Source organism: Eumetopias jubatus, unplaced genomic scaffold (genome assembly GCF_037043125.1).
Source record: "Eumetopias jubatus isolate StellerSeaLion01/CBP00866 unplaced genomic scaffold, mEumJub1_p1.0 scaffold_13, whole genome shotgun sequence".
Classification (NCBI taxonomy): domain Eukaryota; kingdom Metazoa; phylum Chordata; class Mammalia; order Carnivora; family Otariidae; genus Eumetopias; species Eumetopias jubatus.
This window is the reverse complement of record NW_028274819.1, coordinates 59,453,936-59,474,397: the sequence shown is the minus strand read 5'-3', so window position 1 is coordinate 59,474,397 and position 20,462 is coordinate 59,453,936. Positions and strand designations below refer to the sequence as shown.

The 20,462-nt window shown below is 37.2% G+C and overlaps 1 protein-coding gene and 1 pseudogene across 1 annotated transcript in view; both read left to right on the top strand.

The window, feature by feature from the left end:
- Positions 1-20,462, top strand: part of NARS2 (asparaginyl-tRNA synthetase 2, mitochondrial) — a 130,770-nt gene that overhangs the window by 98,085 nt on the left and 12,223 nt on the right. Inside the window, exons 8-11 of the mRNA XM_028116070.2 lie at positions 769-867; positions 976-1,013; positions 10,030-10,096; positions 11,617-11,754. Of these exons, the coding sequence (XP_027971871.1) occupies positions 769-867; positions 976-1,013; positions 10,030-10,096; positions 11,617-11,754 (342 nt within the window). The remainder of the gene's footprint in view (positions 1-768; positions 868-975; positions 1,014-10,029; positions 10,097-11,616; positions 11,755-20,462) is intronic.
- On the top strand, positions 12,443-13,155 carry LOC114218804 (transcription initiation factor IIA subunit 2 pseudogene; annotated as a pseudogene).

Sequence of the window (20,462 nt, the reverse complement as noted above, 5' to 3'; positions counted from 1 at the left end):
TGTCTCTGAGTCCAACATTGGGAAGGCCTAATAGGATCTCACTGACTTTAAACATTTTAGTTTTGATTAGAAATATTTTCCATTCCAGTCAGTTTTTTTCTTCTAACAACAAGTTTTTTTTCTGTGGGCTGTGTATGGATACCCCTGGTAGAATGCATTCTTACGTACTGATTTGTGTTGTGTCAGGATTTGTGTTATTTTCACTGTATGCTTTAGCAAAGCAAAAATATACATATTTAGATGTAGATCTATCTCATTGCTTCTCTAATTTTAAAGTCAGCTTTCATTTACCAGTGTAAATGGTGTCTCATTCTTCACAACAACTAATGTTAATTGTGTCCTTCTCTGAGCCAGGTACTGAAGCTAAGTCTTATACATGGATTATCTCATTTAATTATCACAGTAATCCTGGAAGCTAGGTACTGTTACTGTCCTTATTCTACAAGTGAGTATATTGCACTTTAGAGAGGCATCAGTCAGTTTTGGCTGTTCATTTGACATCCCACTTCAATACTAGTATTGAAACTGTTAACAAAAGATTCATACGTTTTTCTTTCCTTTTTTTACCCACTCTGGGAAGAAATTGCACTGCTCCCATAATCAATCTGGAAAACTGAACTAACTTGCTGTAGTATATTCGGGGATTAAGAGGCCTAACGGATTTATAGCTGCTAAAACCTGGAGAGCAGTCCTTTCTTACAGGACCCTAAATAGGTTTTTCATATAAAGGAGCTTACTTGTCAGACAATTCTCTGTCATTTCTCTTAGGTTATGGAGGGACTCTTCAAGACTGCAACAATGACAGTTCTCTCAAACTGTCCTGAAGATGTTGAACTCTGTCACAAGTTCATAGCTCCTGGCCAAAAGGTAATTAGTTTTGTGAATAAAGTCCAATACATCTATTCTTAAATATGTTAATTACATATAACAAATATAATTACATTTAATAAATTTTTTTTCTCTTTTCTTACCAAGGACAGATTAGAACATATGCTAAAAAACAACTTTTTAATGTAAGTAGATACTATACTTTCTCTCAACTTTATTCATGTTTTATTACAGTATTTATCACAGTCTTAAATTTTTTTGTTTCTATATCTGCTTATCGCAAGGAAGGTCCATGTTTTAAATATTTTTGTAGCTCTTATATCTGGTTCATAGTTGGTAATCAATGTTTCATGAATAAATACATGAATAAATCATAGCAAGATAAATGAACACAGTAATTATTAACTGAATTAATATAATTCAGACTAATATTAACTTTAGTAATAAAAATTTGGCTCAATTAAAAAACTTTTATTTTGGAGCACCTGGGTGGTTCAGTCAGTTAAGCATCTGACTCTTGGTTTTGGCTTAGGTCATGATCTCAGGGCTGTGAGATCAAGCCCTGCCTCTGGCTCTAAGCTCAGTGCAGAGTCCGCTTGTCCCTCTCCTTCCCTCTCTGCCCCTCCCCCGCTCACACTGCCTTGTTCACTCGCTCTCTCAGATAAATAAAATCTTTTTAAAAAACTTAAGTCCAGTATATTAACATATATTAGTTTCAGGTGTGCAATGTAGTGATTCAGCAATGCTATTATGTTATTCAGTGCTTATCGAGATAAGTGTACTCTTAGTCCCCTTCACCTATTTCACCCATTCCCCCACCCGCCTCCCCTCTGGTAACCATCTGTCTGTTCTCTGTAATTAAGAGTCTGGTTTTGTTTTGTTTGCTTGTCTATTTTTTTCTTTGTTTTATTTTTTAAATTCTACATATAAGTGAAATCGTGCGGTATTTGTCTTTCTCTGACTTATTTCACTAGATTCATCCATGTTGTTGCAAATGGCAAGGTTTCATTCTTTTTTATGGCTGAGTAATATTTCGTTGTGTATCTGTACCACATCTTCACCTATTCATCTATCAGTGGACACTTGGACTGCTTCCATAGTTTGGCTATTGTAAATAATGCTGCAATAAACATAGGGGTGCATGTATTTTTTCAAATGAGTGTTTTTGTATTTTGGGGGTAAATACCCAGCAGTGGAATTACTGGATCATATGGTAGTTCTATTTTTAATTTTTTGAGGAACCTCCATACTGTTTTCCACAGTGGCTGCACCAGTTTGCATTCCCACCAATAGTGCACGAGGGTTCCTTTTTCTCCACATCCTCACCAACACTTGTTGTTTCTTATGTACTTGAGTTTAGCCATTCTAACAGGTGTGAGATGATCTCATTGTGGTTTTTAGATCTGCATTTCCCTGATTAGTGCTGTTGAGCATCGTTTCATATGTCTATTGGGCATCTGGATACCTTTGGAAAAATGTCTGTTCCTGTCTTCTGCCCATTTTTAATCGGATTATTTGTTATTTGGGTGTTGAGTTGTATCAGTTCTTTATATATTATAGATACTAACCCTTCATCAGATATGTCATTTGCAAATATCTTCACCCATTCGGTAGGTTATCTTTTAGTTTTGTTGATTGTTTCCTTGTTTCCTTGGCTTTCTGTACAGAAGCTTTTTATTTTGGTGTTGTCCCAATAGTCTATTTTTGTTTTTGTTTCCCTTGTCTCAGGAGACATACCTAAAAATGTGTTGCTGGGGCTGATGTGAAAGAAATTACTGCCTGTGTTCTCTTCTAGGATTTTCATGGTTTTAGGTCTCACATTTAGGTTCTTAATCCATTCTGAATTTATTTTTGTGTATGGTGTAACAATGTGATCCAGTTCCATTCTTCTGCATGTAGCTGTCTAGTATTCCCAACACCATTTGTTGAAGATACTGTCTTTTTCCAAATGGATATTCTTTCCTGCTTTGTCAAAGATTAACTGACCATACTATTGAGTGTTTATTTCTGGGCTCTCTGTTCTGTTCCATTGATCTATGTGTCTATTTTTTGTGCCCATACTATTCATTTTGATTACTACAGCTTTGTAGTATATCTTGAAATCTAGGATTATGATACCTCCAGTTTTGTTCCTCTTTTTCAATATTGCTTTGGCTCTTTGGGATCTTTTGTGGGATTGTTTGTTCTAGTTCTGTGAAAAATGCTATTGGTACTTTAATAGGGATTACGTTAAATCTGTAGATTGCTTTGGGTAGTATCAACATTTTAACAGATTTGTTTTTCCAATCCATGAGCATGGACTATGTTTTCATTTGTTTGTGTTATCTAAAAAACAAACTTCTAAAATACATACATGTAATGTCTGCCTGTCAGTTTTTCTCTGTTCCAGTTTTCTTTTTATTTACTTTCAATTGCTCACATCTGATAATATGTTCTACACTGTTTTTTAGCCACTTTTTTAAACCTAAAAATCTGTGTTTTAAGTATAACACATATGTTGTTCCTTCATTTCCACTACAATCCTATACAAGTAGTACTGGATATTGGACAGGTTATTTATTCCACTAAGCATACTAATCAGATAGTCTGTTCCATTTTACAGTTTACTATAAAACAAATACATACTTAATATGGAAAAAGAACGATAAGCAATCTCTTCATAAATAGTGCAAACATTTTATATAAGACTTAGTATTCATTGTATTTACAGTGTGTATAGGAGGTAAGTTTGATACTCGGAAGAAGAGAAAATTGTTTCTGAACATGATTTGATATCATTCTTCACTTACTGTCATTAGGTTTAGGAAGTTTTTGTTCTAAGAGAATAAAGAATTCACCCGTCCTAGAGGAGGGTAATAAGAAAAACTTGGCAGACTTGACTGAGCTGAGAATTTCAGATATCAGTGTAGGCCTTAAGGCAACAGATAATGAGATCAGAAAAAGAGGAAATAGGAGCCCCATGATAGAGAATCGAAAGGCAGTGAAGTAGTGTATATTAAGTATGTTAACTAACTGGAATTTAAATAAAAACTTGAAAAAAGAAAAGAAAGTGTATATATTGAATATTCACGATGTGCCGCGCTTGTTCTAGAATCTGAAAAAACTGTCTTAAAGCAGTGAACATAGAAGACAAAATTCCCTGCCTTCATCGAGCTTACATTTCGGGAGGCAGTAATAAGAAACAAGAAACAAGAATAATAAGTAAAACCTATAGTTTGTGAGAATGGGTTGTACTAAGGGGGAAGAAACCCAGAGAAGAGAAAGAAGATAAGACAAACGAATGAGGAGGTAGAAGTTTTAGATAGTGTGACAGAGAAGATCTCACTGAGATGACTTTTCAGTAAAGACTTAAAGAAAATGAGAGAACTAGCTGTATGGATATGTGGGAAAAGAATATTCTAGGCAGAGGGAATAGCAACTACAAAGGCCTCGAGGTTGGAGCATGCCTGGTGTGTTCAAGTAATAGGAGTGGATAAGGGAAAAGGGTAATAGAAGATAAAGAAAGGAGGTGAGAGGTGGGAAAATCATGTAGGGCCTTGTAGGTCACTGTGAAGAGTTTGGGTTTTTGCTTGAGTGATGTGGGGAAGCTATTGAAGGGTTCTGTACAGAGGACTGATAAGATCTGAATTGGACTTAACAGGATCACTCTAGCAGGCTTTAGAGTAAGACAGAAAACCAACCAGGAGATTATTACAGTCATCTGAATGAGAATAAATGATTGTTTGGACCATGTATTAGATTTATACAGAGAAACAAAACCGACATGATGTATATAAAGAGAAAGATTTATTTTCACGGAATCATCTCACACAATGTGGAGGCTTGTTGAGTTCAAAATTTGATGGAGTAGTTCAGCAGGCTAGAGACTCAGGGAAGAGTTAGCAGCTGGAGTCTGAAGGCATTTTGCTGGCAGAATTCCCTCTTTCTTGGGAGAGGCCAGTCTTTGTCCTCTTAAGGCCTCCAACTCATTGGATGTGGCCCACTCACATTATGGAGGGCAACGTGCTTTACTCATTATCCACTGATTTAAATGTTAATCTCATCCAGAAACTCCTTCACAGAAACATCCTGAATGTTTGACCAAATATCTGGGTACGATAGCCCAGCCAAATTGACACATAAAATTAACCATCATAGGCCAGGATGGTGGCAGTAGAGGTACAGAGAAGTTGGTCTATTCTAGATATATTTTAAAGATAGAACAAACAGGATTTGCTGAGAATGGGAAAGAGGGAGAAGTCAAGTGTAACTTCAAGTCTTTTGTCTTATACAGCTGTAATGGCCATTAACTGAAATTGGGAAAGCCATTAGAGTAGCCAGGGGTTGGGGGAGGGAGGGGATGGTATCACCACAAGATACATCATGTATCATGTTAAAATGAGATGCTTTTCAGACATCCAGTTGTAGATGTTGGGTAGGCAGTTTCAGATGAGTTCTGGACATAGCATAGTGATAAAAGTAGTAAGTAAGCAGAGAAAGAAAGAATTAATTTGGGCATCCTAAGGAATCTGTGCTGGTGACAGAAAACCAAGGAGAACATCTTAAGAGATGTTATCCACATCCTATCTAGTGAATAAGATCTAAGATGGGAAAACAATACCCACTATTTATTGAATATTTGCTATGTACTTCGGTGATAAACCTTACATACATAAATGTAAAAAAAGTTCATTGTATCTTCACAACTCTATGAGTTGTTATTATTGCTCTTCTGATGAAGAATCAACTCAAAGAGATTAAGCAAGTAGAAGATGAAATGGAAATTCAAACCCACTTATCTGATTTCAAAGCTCATGCTTTCAACCACTAGGCTTCGAAAGGGCACTGGAATTAATGCTAGAGTAGTTGTATCTTTTCTCTGTCCTTATGACCCTCACATATCACTTGTGCTTTGGAGTTCAGGTCTATAAAATACTGAGGTTGTTAAATGACTTCATGGGCTGTGCCACATCGGTCATTGCTAGCCAGCATCATTGTCCATTCCACAGCGCAAATCATAGCTGTGGTTTAAACGTATACCTGTGATGATTTGTTTAGTGTTTGTCACCTCCACGTGGTCAGGGACTTGTTGATTTTGTTTACTGTTAACACCCCCAGTGCTTAGTGCCTCTAACAGGAACTCAGTAAATATTTATTGAATAACTGAATGAATGAGTAAATGACATTTGAGTAGCCATGGGGGTGAGAGTATTCTCCTTTAGGCTAGGTCCTCTCCCTGAGGTTTCCTGTTAACTTCTGTCACTCTTTACTTTGGTCACTGAGTGTAGTGATCTATGACTCAGAGGACCTGGATTCTAATTCTGGCTATACTTCTTATCAGCTCTTAATGAATGTGTTAATACTTTTCAACAAATATTTATTGACTATCTACTATGAGTTAGGCACTGTGCTAGTCATTGATGATCCAGGTCCTTTTATGGAATTTAAAATCTGGAGAAAAAGATGAATAGTTAACTGTTTGCATGAATGATTATTTAATTACAACTATGGTTAATAGTAAATCTTTAACCTTTCTGAACTTGAGTTTCCTCATCTATAAAGTTATAACTTGTCTGTCATATCGTTGAAAGGATCAATTGGGCAACTACTTAAGCAATGTGCCAGACTACATAACTTAACAATCCTGCTATAAAACGTCTAAAAATGCTTGTTAAAAATGATAAAAATCCTTTTAATTACATTGTTGAGTTCACTAGAAAGTAAGAGAAGTTCCAGGAGCTACAAATGAAGAGGGAACTGTGGGGAATACATAAATGGCATGACACTGAGGTTTCTCAGTGTGGAGGGTATGGTAGATGGCGGGGACAGAGTGGGAGGGAGGGAGTTGCCAGTCTTTGAAACCAGAGATTTTAACAGCCATAAGAGGACATGAAAGTAGACCTAAGCATGATGAATTAGAATCAAGATACTGCCCAAGTACACATATGCATACATACGCACACACATGCACCCACACACAGAAGATACCATGTGACTTGTATTCCTTTGCATAAATAGATTTCATTGTATTCTTGACTACTTATAATTGTTTTATATGAAAATAAACTATTTAAAGGACTTGTATAATAATTGCATTTAGCCTTTACCAAGCAGAAATAGAATTCATAAATTCAATAGAATTTATGTCTCCTTTATAGCATTAAGGTTTTTAAAATAAAGAGTACTTACCTTCTTTTGCTCTTCATTTATCTGTGAATTTGAGTCAAAGAATGCTAATAATTTTAGCTTAGCAGTTCTAATCCAACAGCTTGAGAATAATTTTCTTAAACCATAAAAAAATTTAAATATGAAGGTAGTTTGATCCTGCATCATCATGTAGTATCACTATGTCTCTTCCTCCTTTCCTCAAAGTACTTTAGAAATAGCTTCTGGGAAGAAGAGATATTATTCTCTGTACATATCAAAAAAAATTAGGAGAGAGAGGTGATAAAGGCCATTAAGGATACCCAGTGTCAGAACTGTAATTTGAGCTGAAAAGCTCTGCCTCAACTTAAGGTGTGGGAGGGGTAGAGCAGAAGATCCAGAATAACAGGAGATACACAGAAAGTCATTTTTAAAAATAATGTAGCAGTAACATATCAATGGCACAAAATCCCTATGCCTCCCACTTTGCTCTTAAAATTCTCAGTATAATGAATAGATCATATCAAGTAATTGATGGAATAGAACAATAGAATATCTAAGCAGAAAAGAACTTTAGACAGTATAGTCCAATCTCCTTATTTTACAAGTACAAATACTTAATTTTTCTAACGGTTGTATAAAACATTACAAAAATTTATAAAATGGTTTCATTAAGATGAAGTGATTTACATAGTAGCTAGTAAGGGGTAGAGTCAGAGGGAGAACTCAGAGCCCATAGACTTTGTTTTGATTGAGCATATTAAACTCCCAAATGTTTTAGGCATTATCTTAGTAGTTAAAAGCTTAGGCTTTGAAGTCAGCACATCAGGTTTACTACTTACTTACATGAGTGATTTTGGGCAAGTTACTGTCCCCTCTAACCTTCCTTTTCCCTTCTGTAAGATGTGTTTAAAAATGACTACCACCACCAACACCACTTTCATTCTTGCCTTGGAAATTGTTGTTTAATACTAAGGTTTTAATTTGAATAAAATTTTCATCTTGGAAAAATATCACTCAAAACATAGCTTTGGAGGCTTTATTTGTGCCATACACACAACTCCTTCCAATTAGTTATTATAGGTATGAATTTAATTTTTATGGCAAAGATAAGTATGTGTTGGGTAACTTATCTTTTGAGTTTAAAGTCCTTCAGAAAGTTCATAGATTTTTGTTTTTTGTTTGTTTTGTTTTGGGGTTTTGGGGGGTTTGAGGGGTTGGATGTTTTATTGTAGATTTTTGTTTTTAATCATGCAAAGTACTGTTGCAGGGGCACCTGGGTGACTCAGTCGGTTAAGCATCTGCCTTCCCAGGGTCCTGGGATGGAGCCCTGCGTTGGGCTCCCTGCTCAGCAGGGAGTCTGCTTCTCCCTCTCTCTCTCTCTGCCCCTCCCCCTACTCATGTTCTCTCTCACTCTAATAAATAAAATCCTAAAAAAAAAAAATGTTCAAAATACTGTTGCAAAGGGCATAGGGAAACTGACATTTTCGTATACTACCAATGGGCATAAATTGGTGTACCATTATAAAAGGCAAGCAGTATCTTTGGCAGTATCAAAATATCTGTAAATGTAAATACACTGTGATCCATTAATTCCATTTTTTCCATATGCAAAATTAATATATAAGAATCATTTGTGATAGATGTATGTAGTCAGGATTTATGATAGCAAAATATTAGAAACAGCTAAAATATCCATCAGTAGATGAGTGGGTAAACTAATTAAGATATAGCCACAAAATGGAATATTATATAATAGTTCAAAAAATGAAGAAGCCCTTTCTTTATATACTGATGTGGAAAGATCTGCAAGGTATATTATTGAGTCAAAAAAGATGGAAGAGTGTATATGGCATGTATACTATGGCTGCCATCTATTAAACAAAGGAGATTGTATATTAATATTTGTTTATAGATATAAAAAACCCTCTGGAAGGATACACAAAAATCCAATGACAGTAATTGTACGTGAGGAGAGGAGCTACGTGGCTATGGGACAGGGTGGAAGGGAGATGTACACTCTTATACATCTTGTTTTGTTTTGTTTTTTTACTATGTTCATGTATTACCTATTCAGTTTAATTAAAACAATGCTTGGCTTGGCTTGCTTTAGACATGAGAGTTTCTTACTGAGGTAACCAATGACATTTTTCCTAAACAGTCTTACCCTGCTTAGCATATATTATAAAGCCCTGACCGTGGCCTGAAAGAATCCATAAGATCTGACCCCTGACTATCTTTCGTATCTAATTTGCTGGCATTCTTCCCCTTGCTCTCAATATGCTAGAGGCGCATTGACTTTTTTGTTCCTGGAATGAGCCAAACTGTTCCTTCACTTCAGGCCTTTGTACTTACCGTTCCTTTTGCCTAGAATACTTACCCTCAGGTATTTATATGGTTCATTTCCTTACTTCAGATGTCCCCAGCTCAGTGAGTCCTTTCTTGACCATCTTATCTAAAATAACACCCCTAAACACCCTCTGTCTTACCTTGCTTTATTTTTCTTACAGCACCAATGGTTTCCCACATTATATTCTTTCTGTTTACTTGTTTTTCTCCCCCCCCCCACTTACTCCCATCACTTACACACACAGATATCACCTCCATATAGGCTTTGTTTTTATTTACTGTCTCTCCAGTGCCTAGAATAATGCCTAGCACATAATAGGTGCACAATAAATATGTATTGGATGAATGAATGATGACTTTATGGAAAGACTTTTGCTCTTTCAGCCTCAGTATTTCACACCTTTTACTAGGGCATTGGCATAACATGAATTCAGAGGAAATCTTTACTTGACTGGTTCTTCTATATACACTGCAAGTAGATCAGGAATGGGATTACTGAATGGCCACTTCTCTTCATACTGATCAGACACTCATATGATTAGATCAGCCTTAATTCCTGATTACTCAGCGATGATTTATTTATAATCATTCCTGATTACTCAGTCATTAGTATTCATTTGTGATCTCAAAGATTGTATGGGAATAGGCCTTTTGTAGTTTTTCAGATCGGCTAATTAGCAACATACTATTGTATTGACCGTTCTCTGCTTTTACCCGGTTCCTTTCCAGCATTTCTTATACTGAAGCAATAGAGATCTTAAAGCAGGCATCTCAGAACTTCACCTTCACCCCAGAGGTAGTATTTATATTTATATTTTATATTTATATTTATATCTTTATGTTTATATTTTAACCCCCCTTGTCCTTATCACATTGCATTAAGAATCCTGGGGCACCTGGCTGGCTCATTCAGTAGACCATGCAACTCAAAGTTGGGTTTAGAGCTTACTTTAAAAAAAACAAGAATCCTTTAAAATAATCTTATTTCTCTGGGTACCTGGGTGGCTCAGTTGGTTAAGCCTCTGACTCTTGGTTTTGGCTCAAGTCATGATCTCAGCGTCCCGAGATCAAGCCCAGTGTTGGGCTCTGCTCCCAGCGCAGAGTCTGCTTGTCCTTCTCCCTCTGCTTCTCTTCCCACACTCTCACTCTCTCTAGAATAAGTAAATAAAATCTTTAAAAATAAATAAAATAAGTAAATAATCTTAGTTCTCTTATTAGCACTGTTTAGTATTTGCCCATCTTTAGATTGGCTTTTTTTGATGTTTGCTTTTAGCCTTGTTAAAGTATTTAGAATAAATAATAATTTTGAAGTTGTATCATATCATTTTTAATAGTAGTGGCTAAAGGATTATAAAGAAGTTTCCCAAGTTTAGGAAGATGAAAATCCTTGAAAAGAATGGTAATATGTCGAGAGAGGCCACATGATTTATCAGTGGGCATGCCCATAATATTAGAGGCAAGTCTCCTCATTCCTATGCCAGGGTTTCTTTCCTATAATTAAGATATTGGCAGACAAGTAGGAATAATATAATGTTAGGAATGTACTGTAATAACTTTGTCTTCAAACCATATACCAGTCCTATCCCCAGTTAAGTCAGATCCTCCTGTGAGTTATAATAGTTGTGCTTGTTATATTTATAATCAGTTATTTTGTTTATGTAATTTTTTATTTAATATTTGTCTCCTACCCTGGAAGCTTCATGAAGTCGGGAATTCTGTTTTTCTTACCACTGTGTTCAGTACCTAGCATGGTACCGAGATTTAATAGGCACATTAGTATTTGTTGAATAAATAGATGAACAGTGTTATTAAATATTCATCAGAGCATCTGATATATGAACTGACTCTTCTATTAAAAAAAATTTCACTGAGAGAAGCCATCTAGCCAGAGATAGATTCAATATTAGGAATATTATCTTTCATCATTTAATTTCCTGCAATCTAGGAACAGTAACCATAGAAGAAGCTCTAGGCAATGTTAATAAAAGCTATGATTTTGAAGTCAGTTTTCACACATTGTGGGAAGGGTACTTTGTTTTCCTGCAGATGCTATTCATCTACTAAATGCTGCTCCCCAAGATGGGGGACAGAAAGCATAGTGTTTATCTGCTTGTTTCAGCTTTCATTTTCCAGGCCTTCGGATGTTCTTTTAACACACCTCCCTGGCTTAGTTATCTGTATAGCCTCAGCAGACAGCTCCACACATCACTGGTCCTCAGAGGAAGCCCTTGGAATGGATACAGGTTATTTTTGGGTACTGCATTGTGTATTTCAGGTCTGTCTTCTCCTTTGATAATTTCTTTTTTCTCATTACAGTGGGGTGTTGATCTACATACCGAACATGAAAAGTACCTGGTGAAGCACTGTGGCAACATACCAGTCTTTGTCATTAATTATCCATTAGCACTCAAGCCTTTCTACATGAGAGATAATGAAGATGGCCCTCAGCACACAGTAAGAAAAAACACTAAATAAATCGGGGCTGGTCATCTCAGAGTCTGGGTTTTTCCCTTCATTTAATTTCATTTATCCTTTGACATATTTTTAAAAAATTATATCCAGCACACTTTACATCTCTTAAAATGATAAAATTTCTCAAAGGCGCCTCTGAAAAAGTGTTCCTAAAGAAGATTCCAGTGTTCTATAAGTGTACGTGTTATTTCTATCGCATGGTGTCCTCCTTCGTTTAGCAGATGCAAATGTAAATGTGTTTGTTTTCTTCTGTTTTTTTAAATAATTGGGAGGGAGTGTCCCAGAACACTGTTTAGCAGTGCCAGGTCTACTGTCAGCTGAAATACTGGTAAGGAGACGGAGGGACGGGCTGGGTGCTGGGCAAGAAAGGAAAGCAGTGGCATGATCAAGCAGAGGAAGAGCTAGCTCGCAGAGCAGGAAGTTCAGAGTACTTTGGTTTGGTTGTCACAGAGCAATGGGGAGTGGAGCGGATGGAGGGATCTGAGAGGTCTAGGCAGATTCTCCTGTCACTGCTCTTCTAACTCTCTTGTCTCTTGTCTCTGTCTCTCTCTCTCTCTGCTCTCTTTTGCCTGTCATGCTCTTTCCTTTCTTCACCCTTAATTTTGACTGCAATGTGATAAGGACAAGAGGGAATAAAATATAAAAATAAAAATATAAAATATAAGGTGCTTCCTGCTGGGCTGCTCGCTCCTCCGCTTCTGTCCGCTCCGCGGCGGGAAGCACCTTCCCCACAGGACATCAATGCAAGCCTGAATAAGAAAAACAATTTCTTCCTTCTAAGCCATGGCATATCAGTTATACAGAAACACCACTTTGGGAAACAGTCTCCAGGAGAGCCCTGATGAGCTCATACAGTCTCAACAGCTCACCCCCCAACTTGCCCTTCAAGTTCTACTTCAGTTTGATAAAGCTATAAATTCAGCATTGGCGCAGAGGGTCAGAAACAGAGTCAATTTCAGGGGCTCTCTAAATACATACAGATTCTGTGATAACGTGTGGACTTTTGTTTTGAATGATGTTGAATTCAGAGAGGTGACAGAACTTATTAAAGTGGATAAAGTGAAAATTGTAGCCTGTGATGGTAAAAATACTGGCTCCAATACTACAGAATGAATTGAAAAAAAAATGGCTTTTTTAATGCCATCTTCTGTTATTATTCATTGCTTTTTTGAAGAGAAGCATAGAAGAGACTTTTTTTTTATTTATTCTGGCATCGCAGAAATGACTACACTGTGTTATATATACTATCAGAATTCCAATAGAAAGCCTATAACTCTAGCCTCTTACATTACCTTTTCAGCATGAAGAAACAGAAGTTTTTTTTAATAACAGACATTGTTGCCTTCCTAAGAACATTCTTGAATAAACTCATTTTAAAACTCAAGAAAATATATATAAAATATAAATATAAATACTACCGCTGGGGTGAAGGTGAAGTGGCACCCAGTCACCTTGAGTCTTTCTTTTCTGGATTTCTATAGCATTTAAAGAATTAGTAAAACTGGTAGCATTGTGTCTATTTTTTATACTCTGTGGGTTTTGCTTTCCAATGAAACTTAACTTCTTCAGGATGGGAATGAGTTTTTTATAGCCACCATGGCTTCTGCTGCTCATTCCTCATTCCCTCTAATGTGACTTCCACCCCGTCATCATATCACTGAAGCACCTCTTTCTAGGGTCAGTAATAACTGTTGTGTTATTAAATCCAGCAGACTTTATTTTTACTTCACCTCTCAGCATTACTCAGCACTATGAATGAGTTTCTTATTCTGAAAAGTCTCTCCTCCCCTGGCTCCTGTGACATCGTGTTCTCCTCCGTTCTCGGGTTATTCTTTCTCAGTCCTGTATAGGTTCATCCTCTTCTGCTAATCCAGTAGGTGTTGGTATTCCTCAAGACTCCGTCATAGGTCTTTTCTCTCTCGCATGATTTCATGTGTATTCACAGCTTACTATTTATTTTCAGACAACTCAGACAGTCACATCTCTAATCCTTCTGCTCAGAGCTCTTATTGTGGTTTATATATCTCAAAGGCATCTCAGCATAATCTAAAACTGAACCCACCCATGATTTCTACTCTTCTCCCCTCCTTCCACCAAATTTGATCTTCTTTTTTTTTATTTTTTATTGTTATGTTAATCACCATACATTACATCATTAGTTTTTGATGTAGTGTTCCATGATTCATTGTTTGTGCATAACACCCAGTGCTCCATGCAGAACTCTTTAATACCCATCACCAGGCTAACCCATCCCCCCACCCTCCTCCCCTCTAGAACCCTCAGTTTGTTTTTCAGAGTCCATCGTCTCTCATGGTTGGTCCAAATTTGATCTTCTTTCAGTGTTCCCTGTCCATCTAATTGTGCAAGCCATATATTAGACTCATCTTTGAAATCTTCCTCACTCCCCGTATCCAAGGTGTTACTAAGTTGTCATTTTTATGCTTTTACATCTCAAACCCATCTCCTCTTCATTTCTGCTTGTACCTTTTTAGATTAAGATACCGTCATCTCTTGGGGCACCTGGGTGGCTCAGTCGTGAAGTGTCTGCCTTCGGCTCAGGTCATGATCCCAGGGTCCTGGGATCGAGCCCCGCATTGGGCTCCCTGCTCAGTGGGAAGCCTGCTTCTCCCTTTCCCACTCCCCCCTGCTTGTGTCTCTCTCGCTGTCTCTCTCTCTGTCGAATAAATAAATAAAATCTTAAAAAAAAAACCACCATCATCTCTTGCCTGGATTATTTTGGTAGCTTCCTGACTGGTCGTCCTGTGTCTGCTCTTGCCTCCTCTGAGTCAGTTCTCCCCACTTCATTGTAGGCTTTTTGAAAATGTAGATCTGGTCGTGTTATCTCCCCTCTCAAAACCATTCAGTGGCTTCCCATTGCTTTTAGTATTCAAGTCGGAATCTCTTCTCTGGCCTCTAGGCCCCAGTGTCATCTGGCTGCCTGTCTCTCTTGCCTGATGTACTGCACTTCTCCCCTTTGCCTCTCTGCTCCACTTATATCGCCCTTCCATGTCTTCAGACATGCACTGCTTTCTCTCACCACGGTATCTTTGGACATTGTGTTCCTTCAGTCTAGAACAATCTTCTTCACCTAAGTAATTTTACTATTTCTCCAAATCTCTACTTAGTCGTCATTTCCCCGGATAAACCTTCCATGACTCTCTAGTCAGAGACCCCTGTTGATACTAAAATGCTACCATGTTAAATTTCAGACCCAGAGCTATTAGTAATTCATCATAATCCTTAACACAGTTGTAATTTTACATTTATTTTTATGACTATTTAATTAATGACTCTCCTCTTTGCCACAGGACTTGAGGACTTCCTTTTCACTCATCATGGTATCCATAGTGCCTAGCATAATGCCTGGAATATAGCAGGCACCTAATATCTATTTGGTGATAGGGGATTGAACAGGTGGATGAATCGAACCCAGCACAGTTGTAGACACACAAAGGACAAGTAGTGAGTGAATGACTTGATTTGCTAAGGAATTTCTGGGAAGCTAAAGAACAGCTTTTTCTCTAAATTTTTTGAGTGGTGGTAACATAGTATAAAGGAAAGTCCTGTGGCTTTAGAATCAGACAGTCTTGGGTTCAAGTCCCAGGTCTGTGTGTTATAGACCATGTGATCTTAAATAAACCACCTAATTTCTTTGAGTCTTAGTATCCCAATCCATAAAAATAAAGATGATATTCTTATTCCACAGTTGTGAGGATTAAATTAGACAATATATGAAAAATATATAGCACAGTGTTTGGAGTGATAGGTAGTCAATATACTTAAAGCCCTCTTTCTAAATTTTGATAAAATTTTTATTGTGATAAAGCACGATGATGTTAAAATATGTGTGTGTTTTGCAACATCAAACATGCTATTACACAAGATTCTTTAAAAGGCAGTTCCCTTGTAGACTGCAGTCACAAACATTTTTTACCTTTACATTTTTTACTTTAGAAGTACCAGGAGGCCTTCATTATGACAAACTTTCTAGTAATGTGGTCTCACAGCTTGAAAACTGAAAACATAATGATAGTGTACTTATATAATTTATACAGTACTACAATATATAGCTTCTCATAGCTAAATTATTAAAATACAATTTATTGGGGTGCCTGGGTGGCTCAGTTGGTTAAGCATCTGCCTTCAGCTCAGGTCATGATCCCAGGGTACTGGGATCGAGCCCCACATCAGACTCCGTGCTCAGCAAGGAGCCTACTTCTCCCTCCTCCTCTGCCTGCCCATCCCCCTGCTTGTGCTCTCTCTCGCGCTCAAATAAATAAAATCTTTAAATATATATATAATTTATTTAAACTATATATATTAGACATAGATTATAACATTGATTCATTAACAACCTAGATTGCTTTTCAACCCACTTGTATAGAGTGCCTGCTTCTACCCCTACTTTTTTTCAGTGGTGAATGAACAGGCTTTGAGCCAAATAACTAAGTTCTCGGTTTCTTTCAGAAGGGCTGTATTAACAGGTTGTGGGTAGGGTTACAAGAGTTTCTACAGTGGGTGCAATGCAATCTAAAAAATTAAGACATATTTCATAGATGCCTTCCCTAGAGAATCAAAAGAGAAGGGTAGAGAAATGTTTAACCTACACTTGTAACATTTGGCTGGAGGTCATAAATAGTAAAATGGTATATTTTTATAGCTACTGTTCCTTTTCCTTTCTTTCTGCACCCCTGATCCCCTCCAAACAAAACAAAAGACGAAGATATGTACTATTTTGTAATAAAAAGTATACTCTAGACTAAGGAATTAATAGTGCCGGGTTTGAAATCCATCTTTCTTACTAGTTAGCCATACAACCTTAGTCAAGTCTGTCCGATCACTGAGCCTCTGTTTCTCCCTCTGTAAAATCAGAGAGTTGGGTTAGATGACCCCAAGAGTACTAAACAGCTTTAAGATTCTCTAATTTCAAGTAGCCTAAGTTTTTCCCCATTTGGATATATAAGAATAACTTGTAAATTAGCAAACATACTTGATAATTTTAAGGGGGCAGATCATGGGCATAAATAAAATGAATATAAGCAAACTTGCAAAATACTGTATGCTCCTGGGTCTAGGTTCCTAAGTAAGTCCCTCAAAGGCAGATGCCAAGTTTTCAGCTAGGCTTTGCAGAGAATATCCATTCATTCCAACCACTGATTAGGGAAAAGTGACTGCGCAACAGACCTGATGAGATACCAAGACCACCAGATAATGTTCTAATTTTTTAAATTGTATCAATATTATATAGCAAATCATAAAAATTTAAGCATTAGTGGGCGTGCAGTAAGTACACACTATGAAATCAACTTGGAAGAAATAGTACTCAACCAAGGGATATCTAATGAATTTCCCTGGCTGGTGCTAATTAACCAACCTGCATCAAACCAACAGAGAATAGTAATGAAGGGAATGGCTAATTTTTCCCATACCGAGGACAAATGACTATCCTGGGAATTTATGTCAAAGTTGAAAGTATGCATTTCAGTCCATCTAAAATGCTCTCAGACTAACCATTTACTAGCCAAAGTCCATTTTTAGCCATTGCTACCTGCAGCCCATTTGAATCTTCACACTGTCATGTCTGGAAGGCTCTCAATCCTACCTATGCCTCATTGTTTTTAGGGGCAAAATACTGTGTCAGCAGTGAGAGTGAAAGCTCACAGAGGCTGAAACCACAAACATGTTTCCTATGGTTTGTGGAACATTCTTCTCTTGATAATAGTATGTAATGTTGCTCCATTGTTGACAGCAGCCTGTGAGAAACTGAATAGGGAGGTGTTCAGTTTGTGTTTTTCATTAATACTTAAAAATACTGAGGTAGGAAGAGAGGTAGAGGAAGGGACATTAAACTACCCCCTGCCGAAGTTAGCATAGAAAACGTTATATATTTAAGGCCTTCTTCCTGTCTAGCCTGTGTGTTGTTTAATTCAAGGTCTGCATTTTATTTTCAGTACATTGATTGGAATTAAAGAGTAAGGAGTCAAAAGGGAGTGTCATAAATAGAGACCAGGGCTTGTTCAGCTTGAATACCAACATAAACTATTTCTAGACAACATGCGCTGCAGCTGTGTGACTTACACAAGATAAAAACACACACACAGTGGAGGAAGATGTGCCCAAAGTGGAATAAGTTTTGTTTAAGATGAAGGAAGTTAGCAAAGAGTGTAGTATAGTGACTTGTAGCCTTCATTGTTATCTGTGCAGGAGAGCGAAAGGACGGCAGAACTAAAATCTTTCCACTTCTTTCAAGCCTTCCAAAGATGCATAAGAATGCAGAGGAGATTGTAGCTACAAAAGTGCTTAAATTTGGTCACATTTGTGAATTAAGAGGACATTTTATTATGCAGCCTGTGAATTCTCATTTTCCCTAATGAAGGGCAAGATTACTCAGCCCCAGCTCCCTCAGACTCCCATGAAGCGCAGAGCTGCCAGCCCATATGGGCAAATTGTAATCCCCAGCTAATGTTCTAGGCAACTTGCCTGTTTCCAGCCTGTTTGCACTCTAAGCCCTCACCACCCATCACTTGGCAAACACACAGCCAAGTTTTTCTCATTAGTTCTTAAGAGATTTCAGTGATTCCATCCATGTCATGGTTTATATCATATCTGTATGTACCCTTTACCTCCACTAGAGCCCTGGAAAGAGTGGTAGTTTCTGTAGTAATTAGCTCAGTAGTTACCAGAGGGAGACACAACACAGAAGAATCCTCTTGGAAATCTCAACTGTAACTAAAAGGTATGGAAATTTGAAGGGGTTGTGTTAGTAATCTTGAGGGAATGTGGTATTTTTTATATCATATTGAAGGAAGTGCAGCTCTATGTATACCAAATGTAAATGTCTTTATAGTTGAAGAATACTTTGTTGTATTATAGCTTCTCAGAAAGTGTGCAGAATGTCTAGAGAGATTGGAGGATAGCACTGTAAAAGGAAAACAGGAAGTATAATCTGATAGGGTTGAAAGGAAACTAAACCTAAAGAAAAAGAGAAGAAGATTATATGGAGGAAGAAGAAAAAACAAAGCCTTTGTGGGCCTTTCTTCACAAAGAGATAAATCTGTCCTTGATAAAAAAGAAACAGTACCTTTGGTCTTGGAACATTTATGAGGCATTGTGAAGGAATGCCTTACTTAAAAGATACGTTTCTCTTAAAAGGAGAAGCGACTTTACTCTTTGTCAAGAAGACATAAACGAAATTCACCCACCTGAAAGTGTGAATTTTCAGACCATCTGGACAAAGAAAGGATATAGATGCTGTATGTATTCCTTCTGCATGTCACAAAATTAAGAGTGATATGGGACTTTATCTGGGTGTTCTCTAAAATTTTCATTCAACTAAAATAGACTATTTTGTAAGTTCTTTTCCTTTTCTTGATAACCAGCTGTCCCAGAGTACAGAGGAAGAAAATAGAACTATTCTGACCTTAATTCTAATTAACAATGAGGATTTGGTTGGGAGAGTGGAAGTGGGAGTCCATGTCAGTGGGGGGAGAGGGGAGGCAACCTGGTAAACTGTTTTACTCTATATCAGTAGTTACCACTACTCAGGATATTATAATTCCCTGCCCCATCAACGTGAGTTTAGTGACTTGTATTGGCCAAAGAATTGTGAGCAAATGTGACCTACATACATTACTCTTGGACAAGTGTTTTTAGTACATAGCAGGTAGAAAAAAAGAGCATGGACTTCCATCTGCTAGATCAGCAATACCTCATAAAGTGGGTTTTTTTTTTTATTCAGCTTCAAGCCAGGATGGACATATAGCATAAGCTTTAAAAAGCCAACTCATTGTTGTAAAGCAATGGTTCTCAATCAGGTATTACTTTAAGTCGTCACCCCCCCACTGGCGGGCAGGCAGGTTGAGGCCTGAACTTCAAAACCTTGGAAATGATAGATTTTGGATATACTTGTCCCTTCTTAAAAGAGCTACACAAAGATGGAATGCTATATTTTGGGGGTAGTAGTTCTCAGTCTTTAAATATTTTCAAGCAAAGGCCAGAGAGCTACTTGGTGTCTATTCTTTTCTAATCCTGATTGCCTGTAATTCTAAATTTAAAACTCTGGATTAAGGTTCAGAACAAATTTTCGATCAGGTCTCTCTCAACTTCTAGTATATGTTAGCCATGTCTAAAAGCAAGATACTAAGAAATAAAGATGCCAGTCCTTCAGTGGCCATAAAAACTCCCTTGAAACTTCTCCTTTCTCTGAGAATAGGAGCAGGGTCCTGGTTGGAGTCCAACTCTATTAATTGTATGGCCTGTGAGAATTTCCTCTCAAGGCTGTCTTGTACACCTTTTCAAAGTTGTGTGTTTCATTACCTGTCCTCACATCTGAGTCATCAAAACCACATTCTGAATTACCTGCTTGGTTGTTGTAGTTCCCCCAAGTTCACAGAATAATTACTAAGATGTTGTCAAAGAGCAGTGGCAGTCTGACAAAATCTGTATGTTTACTTCTCACCAGCTGATTAAGTGGTAGGAAATTTAATAAAAGTAGAAGCCATTAGTAAATTTCTGTTTTCTCTCATTCACTCCAAATCATACCTGATGTTCTCTCTTTTAATGATAATAATGAAGATCAGGCATACAGTATTTGGGGAACATTTGTGTATTATTACATTCTTTATTCTCAATTACTTATAAAAGGTATCTCAGTCAAAAGTTCTGAAATCAAAACAGATCATGGCTTAATA